Source organism: Myxocyprinus asiaticus, chromosome 33 (assembly GCF_019703515.2).
Source record: "Myxocyprinus asiaticus isolate MX2 ecotype Aquarium Trade chromosome 33, UBuf_Myxa_2, whole genome shotgun sequence".
NCBI classification, from domain to species: Eukaryota; Metazoa; Chordata; class Actinopteri; order Cypriniformes; family Catostomidae; genus Myxocyprinus; species Myxocyprinus asiaticus.
This window is the reverse complement of record NC_059376.1, coordinates 36,740,611-36,759,851: the sequence shown is the minus strand read 5'-3', so window position 1 is coordinate 36,759,851 and position 19,241 is coordinate 36,740,611. Positions and strand designations below refer to the sequence as shown.

The window sequence follows — 19,241 nt, the reverse complement described above, 5'->3', positions numbered from 1 at the left end:
GAGGTCGAGTGGCCATGGGGAGAGATGAGTGTGAACTGGCTCTCCTTTGGTTGCTGTGTCCGCCTGCAGAGAGCCCAGAGATGGAGGCAGCGTGGAGGGGCACGATTCGAGGTGCGGGGGGAGACCGAGGAGCTGAGGAACAGCTTCATCATCCTCTTCTCACCCAGCCGTGCGTCATGCCTGCTCAATCTGCTGGTGGGGACGAAAAAAGGGCGCTCCCGGGGCTTGATCCTCCGGGGATAAACCCTTCCTTCAGCTGCAGCCTTAGAGAGAAGATTGTCTTTTCCCCCCACCCCCCTTTGTAGACCCCACTGTAGAGATCTCGTGGCTTGATTTGTATGGAGTTGGTTTGTATTTGCGTTAGTGGGTGTGATTTGTGATTGTGTGCAAAGTTTTGTGGTGATTATTGTGTTGTTTCGTTCGTTAGCGAAGTTGTGTGCTTAACGTGCTTGGGTTTTGTGGCTTGTTCATGCTTGTGGAAAGTTTGGGAGTCTTTTGGATTTTGCAAGCTTTTATCGTCAATTTTCTCAATTTATAGTTATGAAATTCGTAAACTAATAATTTTTGAAAATAGATTGGCATGTAAATAGCTTATTGATTGTTCAGTTGAAAATAACACAAAATACTGCTTGATGTATGTGGGAAATAATGAGACAGTAATGCAGGTGCAGGTGTGTGTGCTGTGGACTTCAGTTGCTCCTGTCGCATAGCGTAGCTTTTGCTTGCAGCCCCTGCACTGCCTCTGTTGATCCATCTGCTGTACTGTTTAAACACTCTCTCTGTCTGGGATTTCTGCTTTGCTCATTACCAGGATGGCAGGAGGGAGCAGGTGTTTTGGTTTCTTTATCCCTCAAGTGTGAATCGTACTTTTAGTGTGACTGGCAAAATGTTGTGTATGAATTTGGTGTGTGTGTGTGTGTGTGTGTGTGTGTGTGTGTGTGTGTGTGTGTAATTAGTGATATTTTGGATATTCACAATATATTCAGTGATTTTTGCTTGCAATATAAAACAAACACTGTGAAGATCGTAATGATTTACATTTTAAATCTTCAATGTTAGTATTTCAATATTAAAATGTTGATTTAATATTAATTAATCAATGTTAATAGGCTGAAAAATATCAAGAACTTATAATGTGAAAAATAACATTGCATTTTTGGAAGCACAATCTTTATGACTGAATTTGAAGTTGTTGCATACACTGGCGGCAAAAAGTTTGGAATAATGTACAGATTTTGCTCTTATGGAAAGAAATTGGTACTGTTATTCACATTTATCAGATCATAATGTATAGTCAGGACATTAATAATGTGAAAAATTACTATTACAATTTGAAAACAATGTTCAGAACTTCTTAAACTACTTCAAAGAGTTCTCATCAAAAAATCCTCCACGTGCAGCAATGACAGCTTTGCAGATCCTTGCCATTCTATCTGTCAGTTTGTCCAGATACTCAGGTGACATTTCACCTCACGCTTCCTGTAGCACTTGCCATAGATGTGGCTGTCTTGTCGGGCACTTCTAATGCACCTTACAGTCTAGCTGATCCCACAAAAGCTTAATTGGGTTTAGATCCATAATACTCTTTTCCAATTATCTGTTGTCCAATGTCTGTGTTTCTTTCCCACTCTAACCTTTTCTTTTTGATTTTCTGTTTCAAAAGTGGCTTTTCTTTGCAATTCTTCCCATAAGGCCTGCACCCCTGAGTCTTCTCTTTACTGTTGTACATGAAACTGTTGTTGAGTGGGAAGAATTCAATGAAGCTGTCAGCTGAGGACATGTGAGGCGTCTATTTCTCAAACTAGAGACTCTGATGTACTTATCCTCTTATTTAGTTGTACATCTGGGCCTTCCACATCTCTTTCTGTCCTTGTTAGAGCCAGTTGGCCTTTGTCTTTGAAGACTGTAGTGTACACCTTTGTATGAAATCTTCAGTTTTTTTGGCAATTTCAAGTATTGTATAGCCTTCATTCCTCAAAACAATGATTGACTGATGAGTTTCTAGAGAAAGCTGTTTCTTTTTTGCCATTTTTGACCTAATATTGACCTCAAGACATGCCAGTCTATTGCATACTGTGGCAACTCAAAAACAAACACAAAGACAATGTTAAGCTTCATTTAACGAACCAAATAGCTTTCAACTGTGTTTGATATAAAGGCAAGTGATATTCTAGTACCAAATTAGCAATTTAGCATGATTACGGTAACACTTTATTTTGATGATCCCCCTACAGATATTCAACTGACCATGGCTGCGTCTTGTTTCAAAGGCCTTCATAGGACTGAACGTAACATGGTTGCTATGACAGCACGACACTCTTTAACAAGTGCCAGCGCTTTGAGTGAGAAGGGAACAAAGTCTCTTTGGAAGGGAATGTATGAGGTACATTTTAGGAGAGTGATAATGATGTAAAGAGAAAAGAAAATAGATTTTACAGGTGTTCTTTTAGTCTAATACTTTATTTTAATTATATATTAATATAATTATACATATTATATACTCTGTACCCATCTACTGAGGTACTTCAACTTGGGAATTAACATTACTTGCGTTTGAACATCATATTTATGGGCAATTTGGCGTTATTTGTTTTAGACATTTCCGTTGAAGCAAAGAATTGTGGGTTGTGAGTTCCCACTAAGGATAAACCTCATGCATCCTCCGAATTCCCGTGAAAGAAGTCGCATTCGAAGTGTCCTCCTCGCTTTTCTGAAACGAGACAGCCTCGATGACGTATGCGGCCAACAAATGCGACCTCCGGAGGACGCAGCCTTCCAAACGAGACACAGCCTATAAGTGACTTATCAACTGACTTGCTATAGCTAGTAAACAGTGTTTCAACAAATGTTCAGTAGACTTTCAGCAGCCTGTATATAGATCTTTATTAATGATCTACTTACATTATTGTTGAGAACATCAGTTCATTAAATGTGTCTGTTTAAAAAAAGGAGACATCAGTCAGTTAACCATATTTGTTAGATTTTCTCTTTATTTTGTTGGTCCCTAGGTAACTATAGATGAACAGTTGATACTACATTAAAGTGACTTTGTACTGATAGGAAATTCCTATGCAACAAACAGTCAGTAGAGCATTTCCAAAAAACCTTTGGGTAACTAAAGGTGAAATAAAAAAACGAGCAGGTCAGTAGGTCATTAATAAAGATCTATATACAGGCTATTGAAAGTCTACTCATTGTTTGTTGAAACACTATTTACTAGCTATAGCAAGTCAGCTGATAAGTGACTTATAGTCAGTTGAATTTCTGTAGGGGGACCATCAAAATAAAGTGTTACCCCACTTGGTTGAATTAAAGTACGAATTTCCTTCCGAAACAGCAAAATCTGTACATTATTCCAAACTTTTGGCTGCCAGTGTATATAGTGTGATATAGTTATCTAACGATTCGGTTGATATACAACCAGAGGTTCACAATTCAATATGATCTCGAATTCGATATAACAACACTGTTGTTTTTGTTGTTTTTGTTTTTTAGAAATAACTTTAAGCAAAATGCACAATAATTTCTCATCAGAGTAAATGTCTCTGATATACATTATAAATCATCAGTTAATATTACATCATGAAAATGCACTTTTTGATCAACAACTGACTGTGAAGAACAGAAAAGTAATAAAAAAAACATCATTCAATGAAAGTGGAGTGCGTGAATCTCATGTTTAACATTACACGGAAGAAATGTTCCGTTTTAATTTCAAGCAGTTGTCAACAAAACAAGGTGATTTGTCAGGTATTGCAGTATTTTAATTTCTAAAAGCTAAATTCAAACTCTTTACAGACCTTGTGTGGTTATTGACCCTGTAAATAGTGTAGAAACAAGTGACAGAGATTTTGATGTTTGATGGGTCATTTCATTTTTGATCACATGTACAGAAAACAATGTTGCAAATATTCAAAATATTGAATTATGCCTCGATATGGTTCGTCATTTATTTTGGTTTGCAATATTTGGAGGGGGAAAAAAATCCATATTTTGTCCATAAATTTTATGTATATCAGCATTAGCCATTGAAGCCATGTCCACACTAATCTGGAAAACAATGATGTTAGGAAATTAAAAACAAAGCATTTGGCACTAGAGAGCATTTTCGGTGCATTCCAGTGTGAATATGTAGCAAAACTGATGCATTTTCAAACTAAAAGTACTAATGTGGACATGACCTAAAAAAAACCCATTTCGGTTGACCACTAATCAAAATCAATATTTATCAGGACTTTTTTATAATCCATGTCATATTCATATTATTGCATTTCTAACTATACATTACATTCTTCATATATATAACATTCTTCTATAGCGCCATTGTTTATGCTCAGGTGTTATCTTGACAAATTGGGTGGGTGATTTACTGCTTTAGTGGTTATTTTGGTTTAGTGTGTGTTTGTGGTTTTTATGTACTGTATGTAAGTGGGATGACCCCCCCCCCCCCGTCACTTGGATAACCTGTTGAATGAGTTTGTGTGGGCAGGGTGTTCAGACGTGTAAACCTGATGGCCCCACATTCTGCTGGTTGGGTTTCCAAGCTTTCCCAGCTGGCTTGCTCTCTTGAGACTGTGTTGTGTAGATGGCTTCATGTTGATGCGTCTGTCGACAGGAAACCGTGCTGCAAACACCTTTCATCTTATTGGAACCAGCAGGGTCCTCACAAGCTACTTGAGGTCCTGTTCTTCTGAGCCTGAACTGAGCTAGAGATAGGAATTTTGACCTTGTTTTTGTGAGTAGTTTACGAAATAATACTGGAGAGAGTGCAGGTTTTTTTTGGGGGTGGGGGGGGGTTAGTTCCCATTGGAGAAGAAAAGTATTATGGCTACCTGCATATGTCTTAAGTACAGCACTCAGAATATATCTAATATATTGTATATATCGCAGAAGTGATTACACATTAACGAGAGTACAGTAGCACAGTTTCTTTACCGCATCCGTGCAATGTGTGATTTGTAATTAATGTTCCTTATGTTGTTGTTTTAATCAACAACTGACTGAAAATAACAGGATATTAAAATAGACATTATTCAATGACCAACGGATTGTGTGGATGTTGTCTTTGGACACACAGTAGATGGAATGAGTCAAACCAAACTTTTACTATTAAGGTGCTTTTACATGGTATGCGGTCACCGCGCATTCCCTATTAATTTTCAATGAGAGAGAGGCGGCAGTCGAAGCTGCGCCATTTTCCAAGCTCGTTCACGAGAATACTGCTACTTTGTTGTGCACGACTGCTTGCGGCGCACACCACGCAAGATACAAATATTTTATCTCTTCCCCGGCTGCCGCTTTTCATTGACCAATCAGAGCTGAATTTAATCACCAGCAGTCAAACTACATTTAGCTTTTACGTAGTCAAACAAAATGGAGAAGAATAAACTCGCTGTTGCTGAATTTCCTGAGCTATATAACATTACTTTTAACATTTATAGAGACATAAATAGGAAAACAACCTCATGGGAAGATGAGTGGACAAGTCGGTGTACCAGATTAAAAATAGACTACGGATACTTGTATTGTTTATGTTTGGAAGACAGATGACTTTTTTTTTTGTGTGTGTATTTTTAATGTGCATTTGTAGCCCTCCCATTTTAATAATTGATGTGATGTTATTTATAATGTATTTCAATTTGGCAATAAAAATATGAAGTAACATGCTTTCTGTTTCTTTAGAAAAGAATAAATACAAAATGTAAAACTCATCAAATGTGGAGACGGCAAGACGCCATCAATACTTACATTATTTAGCTATGAAACCTTGATATTATAATTTTACATTTATATAAAAAACGATTATTGCAATATTTATAATTATATCACATTTTATGGAGAAATAAGTGCCATTTTATTTATGTACAATCACTTATGAAAACTAATACAATATTTACAATAATCGCCTCAGAGACAGCATCTGACCTGAAGCAGTAGGGGGCATTATTACACTTCTACTGCCGTTTCGCACTGCCTCTTGTGTGAATGGAAAACGCCTGTACAGACGAGAGCCGGTAAGATCGCAAGCAAAGCTTGCAGCCCATCGTATCCTGTGTAAAATTGCCTTTAACACGAAGCGTAAAAATCTTGTTGCTAAACTTCTTCGCCACATTACTACTCAGTCATTGGTGAGTGAAACCGGAAAAATTCCCCAGCCAGTGGCTTATCACAGACTATAGTGTTTAGTCACATATAGTGTGAAATTCGATTTGCATATGCAAGTAATTTACTCGCATTGGGATGTTTTAAATAAAGATCATAACTTTATATTTTTATATGTTTTTACCCAGCCCTAATGTTTATTAACTTGGCCAGGTAAACTAGATTTACAAAAAAAGCTTATGATGGTTGTTCATTTTAACATTTGGAAAGCCCTCGGGGACGTTCCTGTGACTTTTGACACATTCTTTGATTTACAGAGTGAACAGCTACATTATTTTCCATTAGCTATGAAAAGTTTCCATAGTAATTTTTAGAACAAGGAAGTGAGTGATTCGTGGAAGCAGTCAGAACTCTGAATCTCCTTTAAATGATGCAGCATCTTTAGCTCTCTCTCTCTCTTTTTCTTTTTGCACTGTCTTATGAAGAATATCTCCACTGCCCACCCACAGAAAACAGAACAGCACAGGAAGAGAGGAGGAGAGCTGTCTTACCCCATCAACATCAGGCCCTTTATTTAGTTTATCTGCTTAGATTAGTTTTATTTGCTGCATAGCGCACTATCTGAGTGCTTGTGGAGAGCCAAACAAATGCACATGTCCACACTAATTGTATGCTCCTGTAGTAGTCTGAGGGCAGATATCTGCTGGCAGAATCTTCCAATTAGAGCCACACACCAACAAACAGCGATGGCTGAGATAGAGGTGTGTGTGTGTGTGTTTAGGGAAAAGCTGAAAGGAAGAGAAGAAAAAAAATAGTAAAATGAACAAAATATCAATATTTATATAGAGAGCTGTTTTTCCAAAATTGATAGGGGTGGGCTACTTTTGTCTACTAACAATGTCCAACAGTGTGTGCATATATAATAAATATATATATATATATATGAGGACATTTGTAATTTTTGAACAAATTGATAGTTTTTTACACAATAAATATTTAAATTGTTAATTTCACTCTTTGTTTAGATTTTCATACATGTAATAAGTATTTTTATAATAGGTTTTCATAGTTTAATTTTGAAAGTCTAAATTACAGGCTAATACAGTAAATTTAAACATAAAAGTCATTTAAAAAGTACCAAAAATAAATGACGAAAGCATGGTAAAAAAATAATAATTTCCAATTCAGTTTTAATTATACCTTTTGTTACAAAAAAAATAAAAATAAAAAGGTTGAAATATATTTGTTTTTATAAAAATCAACCCCTTAGGCATGAAAGTGCCCAAAGTTGAAGAAACACCTGTATAAATAAGGTACAAGTAATTTTATGTCATGATAATGATAGTTGGAAATTAAACAAAAATGGTTTAAAATAATTTGAATATTTTGGATAGTTTGTATATTTATTTTTTAAATATAAGGTGCTTCATCTCATTTGATTATTTTCTCCCTTTTTTTGATAATGCACACAAATCAAAAGATGTATTTATTCATTACAAATTCATAGCACTTGAGTCAAAAGCAAAATACATAAAACAGTAAATCTAACATTATAAAACAGATAATGGTAGATGATACACTTGTTCGCACATCAGTTGAATTCTGTATTAATGTAGCAAGTTGAGACTTGCATCTTTCCTACCAACAACCCATAATAATAAGTTTTCCTTCATCTTAACTTGTTTTGGACAAATCCTGCTCTGGATTTCTGTCTTGCCCACAAAGCTGCGCAAATATGCTGTATTTACCACAGTATAAACGGTATAGCTGAATCTCTACTCCTTGGTTGACGCATTTCTACCATTGCCATAATGTTATACTGTGTGTATAGTAGATTAGGATATTGTTTAATCCAAACAAATATCTTATTTAATTAAAGAAAACTCTCTCCTATTTTAATAAACTTAAACCTGCTGTCAAGTTGCCATGGGTTAAGCTTGTGTCCTAATTGTACTTTAGTAGAGGTTGGGTTGTCTGCTTTCTAGTGTTCTGGTTAATCATCAATATTGATATAGGTTTCTGTCTGTTCTTTGGAACAAACACACCCTCAAGCTGTGTGTGAGTTTGTCTGGCTAGCTGTTTTTATATGTGCTGGAGGGAGATATAGACCCTGGTATTGTTCACACATTGTGTTTTAAGGACAGCGACAGATCAGCGAGTTCACATGCTTTCAGTCCAGCAGGCCTTTTATATTTGTTCTATTTCTTATGATCACTTCTCCAGTGGTTAATTCACATAAAAATTCTGTCATCATTTACTTACTGCCATTCTAAACCTCTATGATTTTCTTGCTTTCATTGATCACCAAGGAGTTATTTTGAGAGGTTTTCAATCTGCTTTTTTTTTCAGCGTACAATGGAAGTAAACAGTGATTTTTGATGCCATGCTTTAAAAAGGACAAAAAAGCACCATGAATGTAATCCATATGACTTGTGTGCTGCTAAGGTATATTCCAGTTCTTCTGAAGCAATACAACCAGACAAACGTTATGTCACGCAAGTTTTGACCTCAGTGATGCCATGGTTGTCACGTGACCATTAGCCTTACGCCAAGTTTGAATATGCATTGTGAGTGTGAATGAGATTTGAGGGCTACAGTGGAGAGGAAGATATTCTGTTCCTCACACAAAGCTACTTGTATGGCTTCACAGATGGGGGGTATGACTTCATTTAAAGATTATTTATAAATGTTGTCCATTTTCATCATCTCATTTAAAGGAATATAATGCGTTATTTACAACCTAAGCTCTATAGATAAAATCTGTTACATGCTGTCCCTTATTTGAAATTGAAAATAAAAGTAAATATGAAAGTATTAGCATGAAATCTAAATTCTAAAGTTGTCTAGAATTCTAAAGGTGGGACTTTTTTTTCCCAAGAGGTGGATCCTCCAGTTATGTGTCCAGTGTAATTGACATAGGTGCTGTTAATAGAGTTTAAGCTGTATTTGACCCAGGATATTTCTTTTAAAATAATATCTGTAATCATGTAAGAATTAGTCTAGGACACCTTAGTTAAGACCAATTTATAGAGTTTGTATACTGGCCACTGCATACTGGTATTAGTGAGACCTGACAGTTGATTAATGGTTGTTTCTCTCTGTTTTTCCTGCAGAGCTCAGGAATGGAGGAGATGGTTTGGGAGCAGTACACTGTGACACTACAGCGGGTACGAAGGTTGGGTGGGGTGGGGGGGTGTAATCGGACTACACTGATTGTGCTTTGTCTTGTACTGCTGTTCCCGAATGCACATTCAAGAGTTAATGGAACTGAAAGTTATGAAAATCACTGGAAAATGGAAGTGTTTATGGATAAGAGCCAGTTCTCGGTTCCCAACACTACTCGCACCCTAATTTACCCCCAACTCCTCTAAACTATCTCACTCTCTAATTAACCCAACTTAACTCCTATCCTTACTAACTCGGACCCAAACGTACCTGAACAACTCACACTCTTTCATAAAGAGACACTGTGTCTAACATGTGAAAGAGATTCATAGATATTACTCCATCTTGTCAAACTGTCACCAGCTCTCATGCATCATTAGATGCAGTACGTGAGACTAATAATTACTGCACCTAATTTTAAAGTTATTGGTGTAAAATGAGGTGGATAAAGTAATGTATGTCAAATATTTAATGGACCCTGCGAATATAGTTGTTTAGGCCCAAAGATACTATGGTAAACACACTTAGGGTTATGTGTTCAGAAATGGGTTACAGAAGAGCAGGGTCTATGAAGCATTATGACAGAGAAGATCCATGTTTATAAGTTTATGGAGGCCACAGAACACACTCAACAGGTGGATGACCCTCATATCAAACAGGCTAGAGCGAACCTCCTGCGCTAACTGCTCTGCCAGGCCCTATAAAGCACAACAGTATATGAGATACCCTGAAGCTGAGGAATCAAACCCACCACTGTTCTGGAAGATTTAGCAGAAAATTATTATCGAAAGCAGTTGAACATGGTGTAATTTTTTGGATAGTTCACCTAAAAATGAACAATCTGTTTATCATTTACTTACCCTTGTTCCAAATCAGTATTACTTTCTCTCTTCTGTGGCACACAAAAGTAGATGTTAGGGAAATAATAGTCTCAGTCTCTATTCACTTTCATTGCATCTTTTTTTCCATACGTGAGAGTGAGTAAATTATAACAGAATTGTCATTTTTGGGTGAACTGTCTATTTAACCATGTACTGTACAAGTCCAAAATAACATTTGTCGATAACTATTCACATTGTCACCAAGAAATTTTATGAACGTCAAAAGGTTTTCTGCTTTTGCTCTCCTTGTAGAAGTGCTTCAGCTTATCAGATGAAGTTATCCCTCCCTCCCTCTCTTCCTATAGTCTCCTCGTTGTTTCCCAGAGACAATTTTTCCTCCAAGCACAACAGGATATGCGTCTTTTAGCTCCAGCATGACAGATCACAAGGGTTAGAGAGAGCAGCCTTTACACACACTATCCAAACATACAGTCACTATCTCCACCAACTCCATGTCAGACACATCCTGGGAAAACATCTTAACGCTTCGGCATGTCAGACCCCTGACATCAAATAAGAATGATGCTCTTCTTATCTTTGCAACATAAAGTGGAAGATAGAAGGACGATGCAGCTTTTGAAAGTGTACAAATTTATATGGCTAGCTGCAAGATACAGTATCTACCGCTTCCTCTTCTGCAGTATGACCAAAATCTTATAGCACGGTATGAGTAAAATGGTAACAGTATATTTATGAAATATCACTGTCAGGTACTTCTGCCTTTATTAAAGGGAAAGTTCTCATTTACTCAACCTCATGAAATCTGTATGACTTCCTTTCTTTTGTGGAACACAAAAGGAGACTGTAGGCAGAATGCTATTGACAGAATATTAATTGGGTGAACTATCGCTTAAAGGTTTTGATTTGGGTCAGATAAACTACTACTTGATTAGAGCCAAATCTTTCAGAGCAAAGCAAATACTGTAACCACGCACATTTCTGTCAGGTTTTATCTCGGGCTTCAATTGGGTATGAGTATATTTGGAGCATATTTCATCAAGCCAGCAATACCCGGTCATTAGGCAATATTTATTTAGCGCTCCTCTGAGGCAGGTACAGCAAGTTGTTATTTGGACAAGCAATGAGGTGGAACCATGTCTTCATTAGATTGGAGAGCTGTAAACTCATTCGGCCACATTGAGAGATTCATTTAATGCTTGCGTTTTTGCTGCTCTGCGATGCAAAACACAAGGCCTCTACCACCCCGTGGCAGGCTAGCTCTCACACTATCTGTGATGAATGACTTTGTGATACGTGAGGAAATGCATTAGTAGCGCTTATGCACTGAGATCTCTCTCTCTCTCTCTCTCTCTCTCTCTCTCTCTCTCTCTCTCTCTCTCTCTCTCTCTCTCTCTCTCTGTCTCTAACTCTAACACTCTTTTCCCAGGATGCTAAAATGGGCTTTGGAATTGCTGTGTCTGGGGGCCGGGACAATCCTAACGTGGAGAGCGGAGAAACGTCCATCATTATTTCGGATGTGTTGCCAGGGGGACCAGCCGACGGACTGCTCTAGTACGCTTCACTCTCCTTACTAATGCATATGTGTTTAGTGTGTTGGTAAACCATTATTTTGGCTCGCATATCCAGGTTAATAAGTATGAATTTTTCCCATATTAACTTTCCATAGTATGCATCAAGCTCTTAAAGACAACATGAAATCAAAATTGATGTTTACTTTCGTAGAATTTTTGTTTCCTAGAATTATGCACGATTCATCAGTGCATGTTATTAAAAAAAAAATAGTTTTGATTTTTCATAATAGTTCTTCAAATTGTATTAAATTTTTCCACCTATGCTGATGTAATCAAGGCAGTGGTTGGGGTAAAATAATAGTAGTAATATTGCCTGCTTTTCAAAATTCATTAAAAATCCTGATGGATACAATGAAGTCCCACCCTAAATATTTTTTCCCACTAATGTTCTGTTTAACTGAGAAATATGTTTCATTAAAGAAAGTAAATGCATTGCGATTGCCATATCTTGCTTTTCTTTTTTAATAAGTATTGTTTGATTCCCGTGTGACCTTTCTTTTAGAGCCACAATTTCTCACACTTTATTGAAACAGTATAAATGTGTAGAAACATTAAAAATAATGTTAAATGGAATTGTAATGGGTTCAGGATGGGCAAAGAGGAGGCAGGAACTGGCAGAACAGTCAACATAACTTTAATGACATAAAAGAACTGCAACATAACATAAAACACATAGACACGCGCACACAGCTTTCCCATTTTTTTTTCCACAGTTAAGACACTGTTTTACGTCTGTTTTGTTTTGCTTGTGGACAGTGAGAACGACCGCGTTATACAAGTCAACAGCATCCCCATGGATAATGTGCCTCATTCTTTTGCTGTGCAGCAACTACGAAAATGTGGGAAAGTGGCCAAAATAGTGAGTATTTGTTGTCCTGTAAGAGAGTTCTTATTGCCCATGTTTACTCACTTTATATTAGCATTGTTCTTTAGCAAAGGAATATATTGAAATACAATGTTTTGCCTGCTTCGGCTAAAGATTAATTTTTATCAGTTTAACAAATGTCTGCTTTTAGTATTAAGGCTGTGCCATATATTGAATGTTTATGATATTTTGATCGTTCACCCAAACATTTAAATGTTATCATTTACTCACCCTCATGTTGTTCCAAACCCTTATGGCTTTCTTTCTTCCGTGGAGCACACATGGAGATATTAGGCAAACCTCAGTCACCATTCACTTTCATTGTATGGAAAAAAAGATGCAATGTACGTGAATGGTGACTGAGACTAACATACCGCCTAACAACATCTTTTGTGTTCCAGGGAAGATAGAAAGTCATACAGGTTTAAAAACCACATGAGGGTAAGTTAGTTATGACAGAATTTTCATTTTTGTGTGAATGACCCCTTTAAGTCATTTCAGAGCAAAAACATAAATATCAACTATCAAGCTCTATATATTGAATATCATCAGAAGACTAAGATTTTGCAATGTCGCCCAGCCCTGTTCAGGTCCTTTAATTCAAAACAAATTTGGGCTAGATATAAAAATAATAATTTTATCTCACCAAACAGACTGTAAAGAGGCCTCGCAAAGTGGCTGTCCTCAAACAACCCCCTTCCCCGAGTGGGGACAGCCGCGACTACAACATATCCAGCTACTATCCCGAGGACAGTCGCAGTGTTCACAGTGACCCGGACTTGGAGTACCCTAGGGGAAATGGCGGCCTGGGCTACCCCCGTGACCGAGAGCGTGACCGCAGTCTCGACAAAAGCCGGATAGACTACCTGGAGCCAGATTACCGTGGAAAGGACTACGACACCCGGCGGGAGCAGAGCAGAGGCAGGAGCACGGGCAGATCTCCAAGCTCTGACAGTGGCTACCGCAGGGACGGCAGCCGGGGCCGGACGCTGGAGCGTGGATCCAGCCCGGAGCCACGCTATCAGAGGCAGCACAGCAGAGGGCGCGGCGGAGGAGGAAGCCCTGCTGGAAGCTATGGGAAGGACCAGGGATACGACACGCGGAGATATGACTCTCATTCAGATGAGAGGATGATCAGGAGCCACAGCAGGGACCGACTGCAGGATCACTCACCGTCACCTAGCAGAGATAGAGATAGAGGAAGAGACCGGCATAACCATGAGCCCCTGGAACCGCCCATCAATGTGATGCTGGTGAAAAACAGGCCCAATGAAGGTGAGAGCCTAAATTCAAGTGTTGAATTTAGTAAGAACCCAATTTTACAGAAGTATGTTTTATTGTATTCCTCTAAGTGTGGCCATTATATTTATGTCATACTTTTTACATACTGTATGTAGTTAACATGCAAAACCTGCATTTTGAAAATAAGTGGAGTTGGGCCCTTATTGAATCCACCGATTCAATTGTGTTTAACACATGGTCTGCCTGTATTTGGGAGATGCATGTGAATGTATACCTATGCTTATTGAAGTGTTAGATTGAAAAATTTAAATTTAAGATAAAATTACACACATACATTTTAAAATTGTATTGGGTTTTATTAAGGGTATCTTGACCTAGCCAAGAGGTTTCAGAGAAGATACGGTCTTGTGATTTCCCAATAAAAACTACCTGTCTCCTCAAATTATCTCACCAGCCCCACGTAACCCACAATTCAGAAGGGAAAAGCGAGTAGCACTGTTTATTAACCGATTACCTTGCCACATGCTTTAGATTCTTATTTGTGCATTAGGATTTAGTATGCTATATCCCATAGCATACTATTTTTTTTTTTTTTGAGTTACTAAGAAAACTTAATGGACAGTAACTTCAACCCTCTTGTAGTGCTCAGTCACCCAAATCCTTTTTGTTTCTTAAATAAAAATGGCATCTTTTATCTGTGGCATGAGGCTTGGTGACTTCCTAAGTTTGCCATCTGAACACCCCCCCCCCCCCCAAAAAAAAAACCTTGGAGTGGATCCAATGAGTTTTGGCTGCGTGACAAAAAAAAGTCATACTCGTAGTGTTCGCGGGTCAAATTCGACCTGCATAGTAAATTATTGGGTGAGGCCAAAAAACTGCTATTTTTGGGGGGAATTTGTCTGTCAAATCAATAAATCAGACACAATGCCGAAAACACACAGACAGTAATGAAGGGGTGACACCATAGTACATCCACAATACAGAACACACCGCTTACACACACACACACACACACACAAACACATAGGGATTTTAAGCTGTCATAATTGTCATGTTACAACGTGCCCCACATTTCACTTTCCTTTTTTGAGGGGCACATTGTAACATGACAATTATGACAGCTTAAAATCCCCCTCTAACAACTATATCTGATCTAATTAAAATAAATGGAAGATAAACTAAAATATTATGTCAATATAAGCCATTTATTAATTTTGTCATACGTATTATATAAATAATTTTGACACTTGACAATAAATACACAACAAAGTCACAGCATTGACCGAAATAATGTATGGATTGATCTCGCATACACACACACACACACACACACACACACACAAACACACATGCGCGCATTAAGGGGAATTACTGTATGTAAATTAAAATCTGACTGCATGGAATTGCTTATAGTTTGTTCTAATTTGGGCACGTTGTAACACTGCGTTACTACGTGCCCCATCAGCCCAACTGGGATTTAAACCCGGCTCATCACTTCTGCTGGCTCGCTAAAAATTAACAGGCTATGTAAGATGCTAGCTAACTGATTGGAGGTTAAAATTATACCAAGTTTGCCTCGTTTTAAATAAATACTAAAACCAGAGATGAAAATTTACTTTTGTATGAATTTTTACTTTTGCCACTTAAAAACGTTTTGTGATATCGTCCAGTTTTTTTATTTTTGCCAAAAAAATTCTCTACACGTTGATATGGCATCAAGTAAACAAATGAAGTTTCGTCTCTGCATGTGTGGAAACATATAAACCAAATGTGTTACAACTAGCCCCGCATTAGTTTGTTCCCCGCTCTCCTCTATAACATTTAAGGTGATCTGGGTCACCCGTGAACACTACGAGTGTGACTCCAAGATGAACACTACACAAGGGATGAGATTGTAAAATGTCCTCCCCAGTCAAAAAAGACCATTTATGTTGTTTTGAATCTATCACAAGGTGCTATTTTTGAAGGGTGGGGCAGTTAAAAACAATATTTGACCTGACAACAAACCTGAAGGGGGTGTTTCTTAAAGCTGCAGGAACAAAACAAAAAAAGTTTATTTATGAGGGTCAGAGAGAGGGTGGAAAATTGTTCTGATAAAGTAATTAATATTTTGCTTATTGTTTAAATTACGATATTGGTGCAAAAAAACCCAAAACAAAACATTACTCACATTATAAATGTAAATAACCTCAGGGATCAAAACAAAATAATTAACAACAGTAATATATGACTCTGAAATGTGGCACAGCTTTAAGTTCTGCATGATTAGCAGCATTAGCCAGTCTCAGAGGTTTTGGAGACTTTTGTTTCTGTGCCTGTCAATACTCTTAAATTTTCGATTTGTTTGTTAGTGTTGTTTCGCCTGTTCAAAAGGCTGCTAAGCTGCCTGCTGGAGGGATTAGTGTGTAGTTAAAAGGGTCAAGGTCATCATGGTTGAAGTTAGGTGTTAACTTTGCTGCTCAGAACTAATGTTCTATTCTGATTCATTGTAGAGTACGGCCTCCGATTGGGTAGCCAGATCTTCATTAAAGCGATGACCAGCACAGGATTGGCTTCCAGGGATGGAAATCTCCAGGAGGGCGACATCATTCTAAAGGTGCCTACCAGATCCTTTAATATCCACTTTCACAAATAAAGTCAGTTCGATTGTCGGTCATAATTTACTCTCTCTCATGCCGTTCCAAGTGTGCATGCTGCTATTTTTTAACATGGAATACAGAAATAATTTTTTTTTAACAATCTTCATACAGCTCTTTTCCATACAACTGCAAGCTCCAAAAGGCCAAAAAACAAAGATTGGGGAAGATTTTCAGTGAAATAAAGTGGATCTGTTCCTCACAAAAAAGCTGTTGTATGGCTTCAATTAGGAAGTATTAGTTGGCTAGTGGCTACCTAACCCTGCTTTCATATAAACCTGTAATGTTGCTAGGTAGCTGCAAGCTTGTTAGCTATCCGGCTAATATGATATCATTGTGTACTGAACAAGACAGCACTGACAATGCAATACAGGATTAGTTGTTACACATTTCTTCCCACTGATTAAACTGCTTGAAGTGGGCAGCGGAGCTAGGTGAATATAGCGTAACAGGTTCCGATGTGACAAAGACTGGACTTTTTTCTTTTTCTTTTTGGAATCGGAGGTGCTAGAACACCGTTCTGAACCATTCTGCCCCAATTTAACCCCTGATTAAATCCTAAACAGATTATACTTCTTGAACTTCAAATTAAAAGGTAGCTTACCCTATGGTGTTTACTTGTAAACAAACAAGTTGTGTTTACCGTCATTTCTGAGGTCTAATAAACATGTGGAATGCATTTCCTTCTGCATTAATGGTATAAAATGCATATCTTAATAAATATCAACCAATATGAAAAATAAATATTTGTGATCATATTTAAATAGTATGGAGAGGAGCTACATAAAGATTCTTTAAAAATGTGTTTGTTGTTGTCACAGCATCCTAGTTGTTGGTCTCACATGTTGTATATGCATGAACTGTTAAAAATATCATCTTTTTTCCCCCCCAGATTAATGGGACAGTCACAGAGAACCTCTCGCTGAATGATGCCGGCAAACTGATTGAGAAATCAAAGGGCAAACTGCAACTTGTGGTTCAAAGAGACCACAGACAGATCCTTGTACGCATTCCTACCCTGGCTGACAGCGACTCAGAACCCGATGGTAAGTCTCTTAACATATCCCTATTTTTCCACTGAAAAGTCTCCACTGCAAGCTCTTCCTGAGCAATGCTCCCCACCCTCTGCCTGTTTGCTCTCCAACACCACACTTTAATTAAAGCAGATAGCATAAATTGGCTCTGATAAATCAGATTAGTAATATCATGTACACATTCGCCAGCCGCAGAGGCCGTAATAAATGACTGTTAATTATGCAAGTGACTATTAATGGACTCGAAATGCGAGTATCGAAGCACGAAACCCAATTTGTCACTGTCTGTGTTAGAACAGGGTTATCATCTCGGTGTAAGCTAGGTAAGTTATTGGAGTTTGAGTTAGGCGAAATGTTTTTGTAATTATTAAGCATGGAATGTAGAGTTGTAGGTGGAAAGTATATTTAACAGGGACACGTAGTAATTTGCAAATTACAAGGATGTATTGTCAGATACAGAATGTACCTTTATAAAAAAATTAAAAAAAAACCTGAGATTTACTGCCCCCGTTTACACCTTGTATTAATGTCAATCTCTGATCCAATCACAAGTGGACAATGTGTTAAATACAGGTCTTAATGGGGTCCAGTGAATCTTGGTAATACATTGCTATTTTCAAAAGTTAACAGATTTTGTCTGGGCCGGCCGATCCCTCAAACCACAATTGGAGGTGATTGCATAAACGCTAATGCTCTATGTGTCCTGGACGACAACAACAAAACACCTTTTTGCATAACATGTGATCATTGAGCCAAAATGAGCTGTAAACTTCGCCTGACAGGTCCGACTTTAAAAGAAAACAACCGGTGTGAATTGGGCCACATCCACAATAATCTGTTTTCGTTAGAAAACTCAGTTTTCAGTTTCCTAAGTCATCGTTTTTCAAAGTATGCCGTAATGGAGAGCATTTTTGGTGGAGTAAACTGCTGTTCTAGTGTGGATGAGAGGCATAAACGTAGTGGAATCGATGTGCTTTCAAATAAAACTAAAAAACACTGAGAAATGCATGAATATACAGTATTTGCGTGTGTGTACATGTTCACTGGAGACTCATTTGAGGTGCGTGTTAATGCCAGGCGTAAATGGCAATCTGTCTTGGCTGACCACATATGATCAGATCACCCAAGACAGATTTTTATACCAGGTGTCTCAAACTTGCTCTCAAAACACATGCACAACATTGTGTTTACTTGAGCACATTGAATATTTTAACACCAGAAAGATACGGGAAAGTTCTGAGAAAAAATATAATAAAATCAGCATGCTTACAACAGAAGTTCTATTTTGTGTGTTCTCTTTTTACAGATAATACAGATATGTCATACTTTTAGCTGATGGACCGCAGAGACACAACATAAAGTCTGTTGCCTTTAATCTTTAATCATGACTGTGCCTCAATCTCAAACCTGTAAAACTGTCACACTGTGCTCTAATATTTTTATTCTAACCTCTTTTTTTAATACCCTCCTTAATCAATAAATGAGTCTGCTCAATGTGATGTTTGTGTGGTGGTGACTTATTTAATCAGGTGAAAGATTGCCAGTGGAGAAACTGAAGGTCAGTGTTTAAGGATGACACAATATCTCAGATGCTATTTTACACTCTTCAGCTGTTATTAGGTTGGGACAGCTGCGTATCGTATCGCTTCAGATCTGAAGATGCGGTCACACTAGACTTCCTACAAGTCTTCAAATGTACTCCATTCACTTCCATTCATATGCATGCAAACATGGAATAGCATAGACTTAAGCAAGTGCAAAGAAGTATTTTTATTTATTTTTTT

At 37.7% G+C, this 19,241-nt stretch overlaps 1 protein-coding gene across 1 annotated transcript in view; it reads left to right on the top strand.

The window, feature by feature from the left end:
- LOC127423942 (tight junction protein ZO-2-like) overlaps positions 1-19,241 on the top strand; it is a 71,301-nt gene that overhangs the window by 17,908 nt on the left and 34,152 nt on the right. Inside the window, exons 2-7 of the mRNA XM_051668655.1 lie at positions 9,216-9,269; positions 11,536-11,660; positions 12,437-12,539; positions 13,199-13,820; positions 16,280-16,383; positions 17,316-17,469. Of these exons, the coding sequence (XP_051524615.1) occupies positions 9,216-9,269; positions 11,536-11,660; positions 12,437-12,539; positions 13,199-13,820; positions 16,280-16,383; positions 17,316-17,469 (1,162 nt within the window). The remainder of the gene's footprint in view (positions 1-9,215; positions 9,270-11,535; positions 11,661-12,436; positions 12,540-13,198; positions 13,821-16,279; positions 16,384-17,315; positions 17,470-19,241) is intronic.